Below are 17,412 nucleotides of genomic sequence, written 5' to 3'. Positions count from 1 at the left end.
AAAGGTTGTCGAAGGATCCAGTAGGATATAGGCCAGTTGGAAAACTGAGTGAAGAAACAACAGATGGAGTTGCATCTGGATATGTGAAGTGACACATTTTGGGAGGTCATACAGCATGAAAACAAACACCTAGGCCCAACTCCATTCCGCCTAAACTGAACTAGTCCCTATTTGCCAATGTTTGGTTCATATTCTTCTAAACCCTTACTATCCATGTACCTGTTTAAATATCTTTAAATGTTGTAACTGTAGCCAACTCTACCACTTCCGAGGCAGCTCGTTCCACATACGAGCGGTGTGTGAAAAAGTTTTCTCCAGGTCCCTTTCAAATCTTTCCCTTCTCCGCTTAAACCTATGCCCTCTAGATTTGGACTCCCCTGTCCTGGCGAAAAGACCTTGACTATTCACCGTATCATTTCTCATGATTTTATATACATCAGCGTCCTGCGTTCCATGGGAAGAGAGTCCCGGTCTATCCAGCCCCTCCTTATAACTCAAAACCTCCAGTCTCAGTAACATACTTGTAAATCATTTCACATCCTTTCCAGTTTAATAACATCCTTCATATTGCAGGGCGACCAGAATTGTACATAGTACTCCAAATATGGCCTCACCAATATCTTTCACAGCCAGAATATAACATTCCTACTCATGCATTCAAAACTCAGACCAATGAAGGCAAACATGCCAAGTGCCTTCTTCACCATGGTCTACCTGTCATGCCACTTTCGATCCTAGGTGTCTATGTTCACCAACACTCCAGGCCCTACAATTAACTGTGTAAGACTTGCCTCAGTTTGTCTTATCAAGATGCAACATCTCACATTTATCTAAACTCCATCTGCTGTTCAAATGCAAGAGGCAAGTACACAGTAAATGGCAGAAACCTTTGACATTGAACATTTGAACATTGATATACAGAGGGATCTTGGGATGTAAGTTCATAGGCTCCTGATAGTGGCAACACAAATGGATAAGGTGGTAAAGACGGCTTACCGCATGCTTGCCTTCATCAGTCAGGCCGTTGAGTATAAAAGCTGGCAAGTCATGTGGAAACTACATAAGATTTTGTCAGGCTACATTCAGAATACCGTATAGTTCTGGTCACTACAAGAAGAACTTGGAGGCTTCAGAGAGGGTGCAGAAGAGGTTTACCAAGACGTTGTTTGGATTGCAGTGTATTAGCTATAAAGGGGAAAGTGAACAAATTTGAATTGTTTTTGCTAGAGCCTCAGAGACAGAGGCAACCTGAGAGTATGGAAAATTGAGGCGCATGGATAGGGTGGATAGTTGGAGTCTCTTTGTCAGGGTGGAAATGTCAAATACCAGGGGACATAAAGTTTAAAAGATGATGTGCGAGGAAATGTTTTGTTTTACAATGAGGCAAGTGAGTGCCTGGAAAGTGCTGCCTGGGGAGCTGGTAGAAACAAATATGATAGCAATGTTTAAGAGGCATTTAGGCAGACATGAACAGGCAAGGAATAGCAGGATAAGGACTATGTGCAGCCAGATGAGATTAGTTTTGTTCTGCACAGGCATGGTGGGCCGAAGATCCTGTTCCTGTCCTGAACTTTTCTATGTAATGCCCAATAAAACAAGCGTTCAGAATGTTTCACCTTTCCCTTTTCTCCTGTGTGTACAATAATGTAGTTTGGCCTTCAATTTTAAATAACGCTACCCAACTTTCTTTCGTAGTTCTTTCTGCATCCTTTCCACATACTTATTTAAATTCCCTTTCAATACATGTCAATTGCTTTGATGTGACATCAATGGCACAGATGAAGAAATAGCACTCATTTAGTCATTTTAGAGCTGTGCCAGCATTTATCAATAAAAATAAACAGACAAATGTAATTTGCCTCAATATTTTGTGGATGCTTTGGAGAGGGTTCAGAGGAGGTTTACGAGGATGCTGCCTGGACTGGAGGGCTTATCTTATGAAGAGAGGTTGACTGAGCTCGGTCTCTTTTCATTGGAGAAAAGGAGGAGGAGAGGGGACCTAATTGAGGTATACAAGATAATGAGAGGCATAGATAGAGTTGATAGCCAGAGACTATTTCCCAGGGCAGAAATGGCTAGCACGAGGGGTCATAGTTTTAAGCTGGTTGGTGGAAAGTATCGAGGGGATGTCAGAGGCAGGTTCTTTACACAAAGAGTTGTGAGAGCATGGAATGCGTTGCCAGCAGCAGTTGTGGAAGCAAGGTCATTGGGGACATTTAAGAGACTGCTGGACATGTATATGGTCTCAGAAATTTGAGGGTGCATACATGAGGATCAATGGTCGGCACAACATTGTGGGCTGAAGGGCCTGTTCTGTGCTGTACTGTTCTATATGTTCTATTCCTTCAAAGAATAGAGAATGTGAAATAAGCCTCCACATATCTACCTTGTTCAATGCAACCCTTACTCATCTATTCTTTGCTAATACTTCTTTAGTCTAAAGATCCAGATAATAAATTTCAGGTTAGGTTTGCCCAGTTGCGAAAGGAGAAAAGTCAGGTCCACTCATTTGTACTTTAAGAACTTTGTAGGAGAAAAGGACTGGTTAAGTTTACCTATTACTATCAACAGAAAGAATAGTTATGAAAACCCATTATATTTCTCCCTGAAATGGCTCCAATTTGATCATTAGTGTAAATTCAACCTCAATGCATTTCGAAAAACTAATTCGAAGAGATGCAAATCACCATCACAATTTTCAAAATTACTTTACCCAACTTTCAATGATCAACTGATATCACCGAGTGAAGGTCATAGGAATATTCAGATTTCAAAACGGTGGAAGCTAAACAAAGGGTGAAATCCGACTGCAACCAAATGAATATTTCATCTCATTTAAAAAGATAGTTTTGCATGATGAACAAACGCCCAACTGTTTCTAAAAGCCAAACACAGTGCAATTCTGCCACCTAGAGGACTAAACTAATTAATTTCTACAATGTTAATCGTTATCTCTCCAACACCAAACAACTAAAGCAGCTGGCTTAAATATTGGAGAGTAATTTGTACGTGAATGTAAAGCACACTTGTGACACAGTAGTAGTGTCCCCACCTCTAGGCCAAGAGATCTAGGTTCAAGTCTCCACTTGCACCAGAGGCATGTAGTAACATCTCTGAACATTAGGGCTTTTGTGGCAGTGGCAGTGTCCCTACCTCTGAGCCAGAAGACACAGATTCAAATCCTATCTGTTCCAGATACATCATGATGCAATTAAAATAAAAGAAACTAATGATCTAGGCTGAGGGTTGGTGGGAAATAGCTGTTACCATCTCCATGGAAACAATTTGTATTAATGAGAATTTCTAAAATCTAACTTACTTTTCTAATCAGCCTGTTCAGAGATGTCACATAACTCTGGAACAGGAGAGACTTGAACATGGGCCCCTCGTTCCAGGGGTTCAGATTCTACCTCTGCACCACGAGTGCCCTTATCCTATTAAGGCCTCCGGAACAGATAGGATTTGAATCCGTGTCTTCTGGCTCAGAGGTAGGGACACTGCCACAAAAGCCCTCATGTTCAGAGATGTTACTAATATAGACAATTTATTTTGATTACAATAAACAAGTTTAAGGCAATTAGTGGTTTGGTGGGATGCTTTCGTAATTTTTAGGCACGTGGACCATTATATGAAAAGGCAGCAAAACCTAAGTTCAAGAGGCATTGCTGCTACAGGGTGTTCAGAACCAAGTGACTCCCCCCCTCCCCCGCAACACAGTCCCACATCCATCCCAAGGTTACCTACTTTCACCGTGCTTTTGAAAACTTCTAAAACTTGTCCAGGTGACAAAGGCATTCAAAACAAATCACACAATGAATGTGAGGTCACCTCGCATATAGTCTACAGGGCTTCTTAACACTGTATATTCACAACAAAAAAAATCAGCACTAATATTGAGAATTTAAAAACAGTAACAATGTCCCCTCTAATTTCCTCTTTCTTGAAGTATTTGGTCCCTTTAAAAATACGACACTCATATTAAAAGAACTGCTGCTTTAGCAAGGCTTGTTTGTTATATGCAGAATATGCCCAGTTGCTACAAATCTGAGCAACTCAGAGGGAATGTTTAAGCATTGTCACAAAGTTCCAATTCAGTCAGAATAAGAACACAATTCAAAATCCACATCCCAAGGTCAGGCAGAAACTGTACTGGTTTTGTTCCAGTGAGCTGTGTATTGTGGTCACTCAAATTCAAAGGGCCTTGACAAAAACTCATACTAGCTCTCAGCATGTGAACTACTGAGCTATCAAAAAGGCAGAATTTAACAAGTGAAAAATCAAAAATGACAAATTAAAGGTGCCCAAAAGGTTTTCTTCACAGAGCAAGGTCCACCAAAAGGTTACAACCCATGCTTCCATTAACTTGTGTAAATTTCAAATCGCTAATACCAAACGATTTGTTTTGACGCTTAACAATCCACCATTGAACTGACTGCACTGAAAGCACCTCTTTCCAAAACTCTAGGCTCTCAAATTCAAACAAGGCAAATCAACAAAAAGAACTGGGGCAGAGTTCCGGAATTTTGTGGGCCCCAGTGGCATGGACTTACAGACAACAATTCCAACAGTCAGTAAAAGGTGTTAACAAATCATTCACAGACTCACTCAAGACAATTAACCCAAAGTAACTCTCTAGAGGCATAATATTGTATTACTGGCACTAAATTATATATAGATTCACTATTTAATCATTCTGTCATGTTGCAGAATACCTTACCTTGATATAAAAGTCATTTATTAATATACTTTTCATATGCATAGCTATAAAAGTTGTGTACATTAAAGCACTGCAAAAATGTTTACATGATGCCAATTATTTTGTTATACTGTACTTAAAGTTGCATTTAAGGCCAATGCTAGCATTAGATGGAGCATCATGTGCACATGTGCAGATTTAGAGCGTTTTGTTAGAATGCAATCAAGATTATATAAACTGACTTGTCCAGTAATCAGTCCAATCATATCAAGTCAGACAGCACTCTGGAGGGCAGCACTGGTCGGTTGACTGGGTTCAAAATTCAGAGTCCACACAAGTTAGAAACCAGAAACAAGCCTGCAATATGGAAAAAAAAACCACTACATGCAAAACCCTTCTGAATTAAGGATCAAGAGTATTATCACGCCCAGACATAACGAAGGGCATCCTGGCAACACTGCACCGAGGCAAATGACTCCCACCACCCATTTTATGATGGTATTGTGCATTGGAAACATTTTATACGGAATATTTCTAGTTAATTTGACATTGTGCTATTTGCAACGATTAAGAATGTGAAAGGAACTGAACAGTTTATTTTGTACAAGAGAAGCAGGCAAACTGTTCACGAATCAGCTACTCAGGTGAGTGAGCACAACTCAAGTTCCAAGCTCATTGGTAAGAGATCATTGGTGATGAAAGCAGACTCTGCTTTTCATTGGAACTCCAAATTATTCTGTATCCTCAACTGTGATTTAAGGTTACAGAAATTTGTACATTAAGTGCCATCTCAAAGCCAAAAGTCAGCAGTGTCCCTTGGAGCACAGTTCTGCCTCTATTTAGGCTTGCACATGCTTCAAACCCTTTTACAAATTTTCAAACAGTTCAAATGTCTTAAAGATACAAAGTAACAGCATGTTTCATACATTGCCTGCCACAACGGAGCCGTTGGCTTGACTGTGCTTTGGCTTCTGCTTTTGTTGCTCTGCTGGCTGTTGTGTCGTCTGTGTTGCCCCTTTCTTTTTTGCTTGTTTCTTTTTCTTAGATTTTGCAGGTTTCTTGGCTCCTTTATTCTTCTGCCAGGCCTTCTTTTTACTTTTCGCACCAGCAGTTCCTTGCTATAGCAAAAGAAATGGATTTCCAATTAAATGATCTCAATCATCAGTGTATGAGACACATTACAAATGTCAACTACTAACTGTTGGACTTCAAGGTGCCTCATTGCTATTAATTCGTTCAATAGCATCAAAATACAAATGGACATTTAAATCATATCATCCATGGGCTGAAACTTCAAAAGGAGACTGAATAAAGAATTCACAAAAGAAAAAAAATCAAATTGGAAACGTGTTTGACAAAATGGAGTCCTTTTTAAACATATTACTAATAAAATTGGTAAGGGGAGACAATGGATGTAATATATTTGGAACTCTCAGAAGGCTTTTGACTGGGTTCCTCCACAGGAAGTGAGCAAGGAAAATTAAAGTACACAGTATAGGAGATAATGTGCTGGCATGGATTAAGGTTGGCTAACAGACAGAAAACAGTAGAATGTAGACATTATTCTTGTATTGGCAGGCCAAGGCTAGTGGGATACCAAAAAGATCATTACTTGGGTCCAAGCTGTTCTAATAGTTTGGATGTGGGACCAAATGTAATATTTCCAAATCTGCAGGTGACACAAAACTACATAGGAATGTGTGTTGCGAGGATAAGGTAAAAGGTTTTGAGGAGGATTTGGCCAGGCGACACAATTAGGCAAGAGCATGGCAGATGAAGCATAATGTGAAAACATGTGAGGTTAACGACTTTGATAGAAAAACAGATTGGTACAGTATTTCTTACATGGTGAGATGTTGGAAAGTGCAGATGTACAAAGAACCCTGGGTAGCCTTTTCCAGAAGTAACTTAGGGCTAACGTACTAGTGAAGCAAGCTATTAGGAAAGTTAATTACAGGAAGTGCAATTTAAAACTGAAGGGCTGCCATTTAGGACTGAGATGAACTGATTTTTACTCAGAGCAGTGAATCTTTGGAATTGTCCAAGTAAAGTAAAACACAACACATATTTGATAGCTATCCATTATGTTGAAATGGATTTAAAAATCCAACTGAAAGTTACCTAAATTGCAATGTCAAACTATTTCAAAGATATTGTTAATTTCAATATTTAAGAAGCTCCTTTACTTTTTTTGCTCAAAAGTCAATATAATCCAGAATGGAAAGTTTCTGTGGAAGCTATTAAGAAAGACAGACGACTGTACTGAAGCTAACAGAGTAGAAGTAGAGAAATGGTAGCAAGATAAAATGATCAATGCTGTTTAATACATTATGTATGATTCAGTACGGAGAGATGTGTGTTCTGACAGTACACTTGGCATCAAACCTTTCAATTTATACCTTTGACCAAATCAGTTCTAGATGAAACTTGGGGTTTCTCTCTACCTGCCAGCGGTGTCAACTCAAACTAGTCATTGCTGTCCCTGCTCATTTTTCTGTGCAAACTGAGTACTTAATTCATGAATTGAAATGAAAAACAATAGATGTTCATGCCTGTGGTAAGAGTACATTAAAATCCCTGGCTTTAGGGAAAATAAATTGCTGAAATGTGAAAACAAGTGCATAGTTTTAGAAAGACAGGCTGATATCAATCACTCCTGGTTCTTTATAATCGGCAAAGTAGAGCCCATACCGGCCTTAGCAGCCAAACGTCAGTAAGTTCTAAAAATGAAGAGAGCTTCCCTGGATTATGGTTTCTATCCTAGAGATTTCAAGATGCGGATGGGTAAGAGAGAGAACACTCAACACAAAATTCAAACAAATGTATATAGCACACATCAGCTTGCACCTCATCTCAAAATAATCTCTCAATTCTGGTATAGAGTTATACAAGAAAAATTCTGCGATAGATGTCTGTAGTCAAACTAGAAGTGACCATTAAATTTCAACTTTTTAAAGCTAAAACTCCACTGTTCACTCATTTCAAATGTTTTTGAATTAAAAGGATGAGCTGTGTCTGGGTCAAATTGGAGGCTAATAAGTTCAGAAGCCATGGGTAGCTTCAAAAGAGTAAAAAAATTTACCACATTAAACTTCGGTAAATTTGACTGGAATAATTACAGCAGAATTAAGTTACTGCATTTAAAAACAGATGTAAATATACATTAAGTGCATTCACTAATGTTTATTCTTCTATTTGGGCTAAAAACAAGCTGAAATCAAAAGGAAATGCAGAGAAGCTCCAATGGTAATAGCCATCCATTTTGTTCGGTACAGAGTTCAGCATCAGGAGCATGCCAACAGAACATGAATGCACATCTATTTCCATAAATCATACAAAATTCTATTGGAATAACAGGATAAAGTGGTTGATACTTACTGCATGGGAGATCATTGAGTTTGTCTGGAGCGTGCTAGCTTTTTACTCAAGTAATTCAAAACCATTTCCACTGTTCTCCCAATGGCACAAAATTGTCATCTATTCAATTTTAGCCTCAAAAGGTCATAATGGCATCTTCCCCATCTCGTGAAGCATTCCAAACTTGTGCAAAGAAATTGGTCCTAACTTCTTTCCTCACGTAAAATGAGTCCACTGAAAAATCCCCTGAAAGCTCCTTCCAGCATTCTCTACTCCAAATCTCCATGGAAACAGCAACAATATCTGAAGTGTTTACTTAACTATAGATTTCCTCCCATAGCATCAGCTTGACAATGTACGGTCTCTATAATTTATATGCTCTTAAAAGAATGATGTACCTAAAACTGTACAAATACTTTACTGTGGCCTATTCAATGGTTTGAGTAAGTTCGTGCTTAGGCTTTATAACTAGATTGACGCCCTCAGTAGTTAGATCTAAAATCATGCTGGTCTTTTCTTGGTTTACCAAATTACTAGTACTCTTTCATGCTATTATATACCTTGAGCCTCTAAAAAAAATTATGCTCCTCAATACTTTACCAAAAAGTGCACACTCCTTAGTTAATTCACAAAATGGGTTAAAGCTCATCTTTAGCAATTTGAAGTACTTCCCATCTGCCAAGCTCATTCTGCTATCCTGATTAGGTTCTTCCTGAAATCTTCAACAGTCCACCTGTTATTTGACGAATCACTCAAATTCATGCAGCTTTCCTCATACCAAACTGCAATCATTGAAAATAATGAAAAACATTTAACTACCATCTCTTGTCTCTAACAAACTTTGTATTCATACAGCTACTTCGTCACATGCATTAGGTGCTGACATGTTTTTTGATAAATCCCTTAACTGAACCCAACAGGCCATGTGGCTTTTCATGTTTCATAACAGTCCTTATAAACACAATGCTGAATGCCTTTTTATGAACTATTACATTTGCTTTACCTTCAAAAGGCTGATTAAATTTATCAACAACTTACTTTTACATACCTACCCTCACTGTACTCTCTTAAAGCATGTATTTTTAGGTCTATCGCCAATAATATATTCTAAAGGTTTCTGCCACAGGTGGCATCACACTACAGTTAGCCAGTCTATCCCTCTTAACCAAGGATTTTACTCTCCAGCCTCATGGCTCAATCTGGATATTTAAGGACAATGGAAAAATATTAGGTCAGGGCCTCTACTATTTTTGCTGACATTTTAGTGCTACCATAGTCCCTTATTTTATCTACTTTGAAATCTATTGTTTAAAACAAAAATCAGAACAGAAAAATTTTTCTTTTCCTCCATGATTGTCTCAATTATTTCATATATTCCTCGAGCACACCGATGTTCTCACTTCCATTTTGTTCTAAAGAAAGCCATTACCAACACCTATAGGCTTAAGAATTGTATTGACTCCATCTCTGAGAATTTCTGTCATCTTATTACCTTTTTTGGAAACTTATAAAATTCTGATTCCTCTCCTTTTAGTCTTTCTCATCCTTGCTCCTTTATCTTATCCATTATCTTACATTGCTAAGCCAACATTCAAACAATTTGCTCAATTTTAACCATTTAACTCTGTTATTCATTGCACATTTTTGTTTTGAGAAATACACAAGGGTACAAATAATAGATGATGAAAATATAGTGGAAGTGCTATATATCGATTTTCAAAATAAAGTGCCAATGACCTGCAACAAAAATTATGGTACATGGGGCGGCACAGTGGCTAGCACTGCAGCCTCACAGCGCCAGGGACCCGGGTTCGATTCCAGCCTTGGGCGACTGTCTGTGTGGAGTTAGCACATTCTCCCCGTGTCTGCGTGGGTTTCCTCCAGGTGCTCCGGTTTCCCCCCACAGTCCAAAGATGTGCAGACTAGGTGGATTGGCCATGCTAAGTTGCCCATAGTGTTCAGAGGGTGTGTGGGTTATAGGGGGATGGTTCTGGGTGGGATGCTTCAAAGGGCTGTGTGGACTTGTTGGGCCAAAGGGCCCGTTTCCACACTGTGGGGAATCTAATCAAATTTAAAGGATAAGTAACGCCTTGGCCTGAGCACTCGGGTACCGACTATAAGGATGTGGTGTTCTATATGGGGTCTTCGCTCAGGCTACATTGCATTTATGCAAGTTTCCTCAATTTTTGCAAACATCAGAATTTACCAAAAATAAAACGGCGGTTACAGAAACTGGCAACAGATCACCAAAGATTGCAGGAGGGCAAGGTTAACATAGCTGACAGCAGGTGGATGCTAAATTAGACATTTAGGAACTAACATACACAAACATAGCATTGTCAGCAGAGAAAAGCCAAGTTGCATCACAGGAGAGGGATCATTAAAATGATACGGCCAAAGGAAACAATATTAGCAGAGATAGCCAAAAGTCTGACAAAAGTGGGTTTTAAAGGCAAGTCATCAAGTGTTATGAAACCAGCCGACTGTCAGATTCCAGAGCAAAATCTGGCTCTGGATAAATTTTATTCAAAGCTTTATTTAGTTCAGTTAATGTGAGAGATCAGACACTGAACATATTCCTCAGACCATCAACATACCTTTAACAAAAGAAGTCGATTCCACAAAACAACACTATTAGACGATTATTTGACTGAGCTCATTACAAATACATTGGAAAGATTCATCCCTCTAATGCCAGCAAACTTCAGTGAAGAAGCACCCCATCTCCATGCTAAAGCTTCTTGCTCAAATGGTACTGCTATAATCAGTTTCATTTCAGAAAACTGTGTACCCACTCAATAATACCATTTTAGTTCTTTCTTCGGTCTTTCCCGGAGACTTTTAAAACAAACTGCGAACTGAGCTCACTTATTACTTAACATGGGCTTCCTAAGCACACATCTTCAATAGCCTTTTAAGATGTCTTTCTCTCTGACACTTTCAATCTTCTGCTCGGGAATTTTCTTCCCACTGACTTCTCCTGAGTCCCGCCTCTTTCAAAACTGCTATTACCATCTCTGCTGCTACAGAGCTCTTCACTCAATGAAATCAGTAATGCCATAATCAATGTTAATTTGGACATCATGGCTTTAGAAATAGTGCCTTATTCAGCAACTGTTTTATCTCTTCAATAAAGTGTTTCACTATAAACTAGCAAAGTTTTTAGGTAACTTATTGACATTAAAAGAATGAGAAATGGATAATACAAATACTAAGTATAAATTAACAAACAATATAGACATACTGTGGAGGACAGCATAAACTAGTCAATGAAGCTTTTTAATTGTTCAAGCAGAGTTCAGCAGTACCGAGTCCATAACAACTCACTGCTGACCACAGCAGGAATGCTGAAAGCAAGGTGTATCAATTCTAAAGAAACCCATACATCTGGAAAACATATTCATAGAAAAATGTATAAAAGTAACTCCATGAGGCCTAGAAGAATAGGTGTAGTGGAAGTCAAGGACAAGTAAAAGTCAAAAGCTGATGAGTTCTCACATAGTTGTAAAAATGAATTTCACCACAAACTTACTATGTCATCATTTTCTTGTTCTTCATTTATACAGGCACTTTGTTCTTGTTCCTTTTCAAAGATCGCCTGTGGAAAAATAACATTCAAATATTTAAATATATGGAATTGAATAGAGCAAATCAATATTCTAAGTAAATTACAGAATCGACAGCTCGCTTATTTTATCAGATAATTTGGGCATCAAGAGCATTTTAAAAGCTAAAAGATTAAGACAGTTTTAAAAAATAGTGTGAAAGTGTTTTCAGTGAGTCACAGGAAGATGACTAGAAGGATAAATCTGTAAAATGATCTCGTACCCTTCTACACCTTCTGACCTCAGCTGACAGAACACATTCCATGACACAATTTGAAGTCAAGTCCCCCCTCCCCACCCACCCACTGATCTGGTCAATATTTAATCCCCAGTGAACAGTCACAAAAACAGATTATCTACTTATTATCACATTGTTATTCCTGGGAGCTTCTGTTTTACACACTGGCTGCCATGTTTCCTGTAATAACACAGAATGCAGGTCAAAAAAGTTCTGCCCAAGTTCTGATGAGACACCAATAGTCAGAAAAAGCAATAAATAACTGAGTCTCTCTTGCTTCCAGTAAAGGACAAAGTAACGTATGTTGTCAATTGTCAATTAGGAATTAAGAATGATAAAAGTAATACTTGAATTGGTGGTGAGGAACAGAGATACAATGATGTACACTAGAAAATACATTGCTTTGTAGCTGAAAGGTTTTTAATGAATTTACTTTGTCAACTGTCAAAAAAATTGCAACTCTCACTTCCTGTGACAACTTGTATTTATACATCATTAACTGAATAAAGCACCCCAGGAGTTTTATAAGCATAGAGCGAAATTTCACACCAGGCAACATGAAAAAATATTAAAGCAGAGAAAGACAACTCAGTGCATCCAGTGACATTACTGCTACTTACAGCCATATCATCTCTGTGAAGTGTCACAGTGACAGTGACAATTGATCCTGCAGTTATGTTACTGCTGTCCTCATCATCCAATACTACAAAGAAAAGACAATATTAACGAAGACTTACAACTTACACTACCACCCAATCCTACAATTTCTTCTCTGCTAGAAAATAGTCACAGTTCCACTCAAGATGATGGGCTTTTCTAGCCCTTGCCACGAGAGATGCACCTCAAATACCACCATCCAATATTAGAAAATTGCACGATGTTGCTCTAAAATATACGCAAAAGATTAGCACAACAAAGGCAGCGAATATTTTCAATACTCAAAACAATAAATGCCCAAGGAGAGTACAGAAAGAGCAGGCTGTTGCTTTAAAAAAAATTAGAACAGTGAAAATGGGAGTGAGAAAACACTAGTGACTATCATTAAGGAAAATCCAAGGCTGTTTTGTAAATATATTAGGGGGAAGAGAATAACTAGGAAAAGGACACAACCCATTAGGGACCTAACACAGAGATAACGGGAACCGCAGATGCTGGAGAATCCGAGATAAAGTGTGGAGCTGAATGAATACAGCAGGCCAAGCAGCATCCTGGGAGCACAAAAGCTGACGTTTCCTCGACCCTTCATCAGAAAAAGGGGGCAGGGAGAGGGTTCAGAAATAAATAGGGAGAGGGGGAGGCGATCAAAGATGGATAGAGGAGAAGATAGGTGGAGAGGAGACAGACAAGTTAAAGAGGCGGGGATGGACACCTGCACATCTGCCAATGTGGTATACTGTATCCGCTGTGGCCTCCTCTACATTGGGGAAACCAAGCAGAGGCTTGGGACAGCTTGGCAGAACACCTACGCTCGGTTCGCAATAAACAACTGCACCTCCCAGTCATGAACCATTTCAACTCCCCCTCGCATTACTTAGACAACATGTCCATCCTGGGCCTCCTGCAGTGCCACAACAATGCCACCCGAAGGTTGCAGGAACAGCAACTCATATTGCGCTTGGGAACCCTGCAGCCCAATGGTATCAATGTGGATTTCACAAGCTTCAAAATCTTCCCTCCACCTACTGCATCCCAAAACCAGCCCAGCTCGTCCCCGCCTCCCTAACCTGTTCTTCCTCTCACCTATCCCCTCCTCAAGCCGCACCCCTATTTCCTACCTACTAACCTCATCCCGCCCCCTTGACCTGTCCACTCTCCCCGGACTGACCTATCCCCTCCCCACCTACACTAGCTCCATCACAGCCCCTTTAACTTGTCTGTCTCCTCTCCACCTATCTTCGCTTCTATCCACCTACCCCCCCTCCCTATTTATTTCAGAACCCCCTCCCCCTCCCCCTTTTCTGATGAAGGGTCTCGGCCCAAAACGTCAGCTTCTGTGCTCCTATGGCGCTGCTTGGCCTGCTGTGTTCATCCAGCTCCACACTTTGTTACCAGGGACCTAATACAGCAAAGTTTATGCTGAGCCGAAACTTGTAGCTGAGTTTTTAAAACGAGCTTGCTGCATTTGTATTCACTGTAGAAAAGGATGATGTAGACAAAGAAATCAGGGAGGGAAACTGTGATATATTTGAAAAATTAGCATTAACATGGAGGAGTTTTAGCAAGTTTGAAAGTGCATAATCACCAGGTCCACGAGATTCACCCAGGCTGCTGACAAAGGCCAGGGAACATATTGCAGAGGCTCTAACATGAATTTTAAAATTCTTTCTGGCTAGAGAGAGAACAGGAGTACAGCTAATGTGGTGTCTTCAAGAACAGTGGTTGGGATAAGGCTGGAAGTCTAACACCTATGGTAGAGAAACTTATTGGAAAAATGTCTGAGAGGTAGAATGAATCTCTACTTGGAGAGGCAAGAATTAATCAAGGATAGCCAGCATGCCTTACTAATGAAGAGATCTCACCTAATGAATTTGATTGAACTTTTCAGAGAGATGATGGGGTGTGAAGATGAGGATCGTGCATTTGATGCAGCCTACACAGACCTCAGTAAGGCTTTTGATGTGGTTTCACATGCTGACTAGTTAAGAACCTAACAACCCATGGAATCCAGGAAAATTTGGCAAATTGGATCCAAAAATGGCTTTGTGGCAGGAAGCAGAGGGCGATTGTCAGAAGGTGTTTTTGTGACTGGATGCCTGGCATACCAGAGGACTCAGTTCTGGATTCCTTGCTGTTTGCTGTGTACATTAATGAAGAATGTAGAAAATTCTAGATATGAATGCAGGAGAACGTATGATCACTAAGTTTGCGGATGACATGAAAATTGGTGGGCAGGTATACAGCAAGAAGCAAAGTCTCAGACTACAGAATGACATGATGGGCTGAACAGTGGCAAATGAAATTTAATCTTGAAAAGGACAGCGATGATATATTTTAGGAGGACTAATAAGGTGAAGGTGCACATGTTAAATTATGGGACCCTAGGAAGTGCAGGGGATTGAAGAGACTTTGGTGTGAATATCCATTCGTGAAGACCCTCGAAGATAGTAACGTAAGGTGGCTAAGACAGCATTTAGGATAATTGCCTTCAATGGTTAAGGCATTGAATACAAAAGCAAAGAGGCGATGATATGCTGTATATAATATTAGTTAGGGTGCAGAGAGATTCACCAGAATGTGGCTGCACTGGGTAATTCAACCAAATAGGCTGGGGTTGTTATCCTAAGAGCAGAAGAGGCTAAGGAGGAGAACTGACTGAGGTGTATAAAGTTCTGAGAGGCAAAGACATGATAAGGAGAAATATTTCCCCCTGGTGGAGGGGTCAATAAACAGGGGCAAAATTTTAAAGACAAGGGGGCAAGAGGTTTGGAGGGGATTTGAGGAACACTTTTTCACTCAGTGTCTGGAAGTCACTGCCAAATAGGATGGTAGCGGCAAGAGCCTCAAGACATTAAATAATTATCTCGAAGAACACTTGAAATGCTATAGCATTCAAGACTATGGATTAAGTGCTGGAAAACAGGGTCAAATAGACCAATGTTTGACAACTGATGTAAACATGAGGAGTTGAAGGGCATCTATCCGTGCTGTAAAAAAACTACGATTCTATGGCTTACGAACTTTTTGGAGGTTAACTTTCGGCTTTAGGTGGTTTGACTTTGGGGCACAGAATACTGGAGAAAATCAGGGTTATCATAGGGCATAAACTGTATTTATTTTTAAATACTACGCATCTTACCAGGCCATGATACATGTGTCTATCTCATTGATAATCACAACACTGGCAAGAGAAGTGAGAGGAATTTAAAATATCAAAACAAAATATAGGTAAGGGCTCAAACTGCAGAACACAATCGTGGCGAAAAAATGAAAAACACTACACTTTCCAATTAGATTAAAAGTGAACTGTAAATGTGGCTTCACAATTTACAAATGAAGCTCAGCACAAGTATGTAAAATTAAACTACTGAAGGCTACATTCCACAAATTAGTTTGATAAAAATTTGTGAACCTCACTGATACCCCAATAATACTGATATACAGAATGACCATTCCCATTAAAAGTTCAGACGTTGATCTCTCAATTCATGTAACAAATATTCAATGCTACCTATTACTGGATTACTTTAAAGATGATACCAATTTGCAGTTCCCCCAGCAGGGTTGCACATTCACATCAAGACATTTCCAGAGATAATGTTCCATACCTTGCAGTTTTATCTTCATGGTAACGTGAGGGAAATTCCCAAGTACTGCCATGACCTCATCATATTTCTCTTCACTCAAAAACCGCAACATATTACGACGATCAGCATCTTTCATGCTAACCAGGTCCTGAATTGTTCGGACTTTGTACTATAGAAAAGAGAAGGACAGAACTTATACTTTTTTTTAATAAATTGCAGATATGCAACAGCATTCAAGTACAGCAAGTAAAATCAGTGCTGTCACCAATAGATATAATTACTACAAATATATTGCATGAAATATTTCATTAAGATCAATATGCTTTAGTATTATTATTTCACATTAGCACAGGTCACTGTTTGCTCCCTTCTCAAAACACATTTTTATAATCTACCACAGCAAGGCATTAGCCAAACTGTCTAAGTCAGCATAATAAATAAGGTATGCGTGTACAAGCTGGACATTTTAGAAAATGGACCATTTCATGTAATTGAAGACCTTCCTTCTTTTAAAACTTTCTTTGAACACCACTCATTATTCACACAGAATCCCTGTGAAAGTTACCATGAAAAGAACATCCTCTAATTCAGTCTACACACTTGACATTCTGTGTAACTATAGAGTAATTTGACATTTAAGCTTGAGCAAAAGAATTTCTAGCCGGTCAAATACACTTGAACAATTATTACTCAAAATAAATATACCAAAAGTCACTGCATTGCACAAAGTTATAAATTCAAGAAATCTATTTACATGAAATAGCTGCAAGCTTTACCTTCATATAGTGAAGGGCACTTATGCATTTGAAATCCTAAATATGTCGAACTGTCAAAAACATTTTGCAACCAATTTAATTATCCTCAATTTGTTATACATAAGATGAGGAAAAAACTAGATTAATTAATATTTAAACAAATTGCATCATCTTGTATGGTAACATGAGCCAAAAATTGATTTGGTAACATTAATTCACGTACAAAGTTTGCAAATTCAAATGAATAAGAAAAAAGAATTATTTAACTAGGTTATAAAAATTTCACCAAGTTTTTACAGCATCTTTACAAACTTATCAAAAAATGCACAGAATGACCAAAGTACATCAGGCCCTGTCCCCTCATGAATCTGTATAACATACTCTAATAAGCCTCTCAGAATTGAGTTTGAAATATTTCTCAAATGGCTGCAAAGCCCCAGAAAATAAGTCTTATCTTTATTATTTAAACTTGGTTGACTTATGCTAATTCATGGATTCAGCAGCTGTACATCTATTT

At 39.0% G+C, this 17,412-nt stretch overlaps 1 protein-coding gene across 2 annotated transcripts in view; it reads right to left on the bottom strand.

Annotated features, from left to right (window-relative positions):
* sec63 (SEC63 homolog, protein translocation regulator) overlaps positions 1 to 17,412 on the bottom strand; it is a 93,640-nt gene that overhangs the window by 13,808 nt on the left and 62,420 nt on the right. For both annotated transcript variants that reach the window (XM_048531821.2, XM_059645239.1), the window contains 4 exons: positions 16,162 to 16,309; positions 12,517 to 12,599; positions 11,586 to 11,651; positions 5,623 to 5,814 (listed from right to left, as the gene is read on the bottom strand). In XM_048531821.2, coding sequence (XP_048387778.1) covers positions 5,623 to 5,814; positions 11,586 to 11,651; positions 12,517 to 12,599; positions 16,162 to 16,309 — 489 coding nt within the window. The remainder of the gene's footprint in view (positions 1 to 5,622; positions 5,815 to 11,585; positions 11,652 to 12,516; positions 12,600 to 16,161; positions 16,310 to 17,412) is intronic.

Source organism: Stegostoma tigrinum, chromosome 4, assembly GCF_030684315.1.
Source record: "Stegostoma tigrinum isolate sSteTig4 chromosome 4, sSteTig4.hap1, whole genome shotgun sequence".
NCBI lineage: Eukaryota > Metazoa > Chordata > Chondrichthyes > Orectolobiformes > Stegostomatidae > Stegostoma > Stegostoma tigrinum.
Note: the sequence above shows the minus strand (reverse complement) of the source record. Positions and strands in the feature narration are given on the sequence as shown.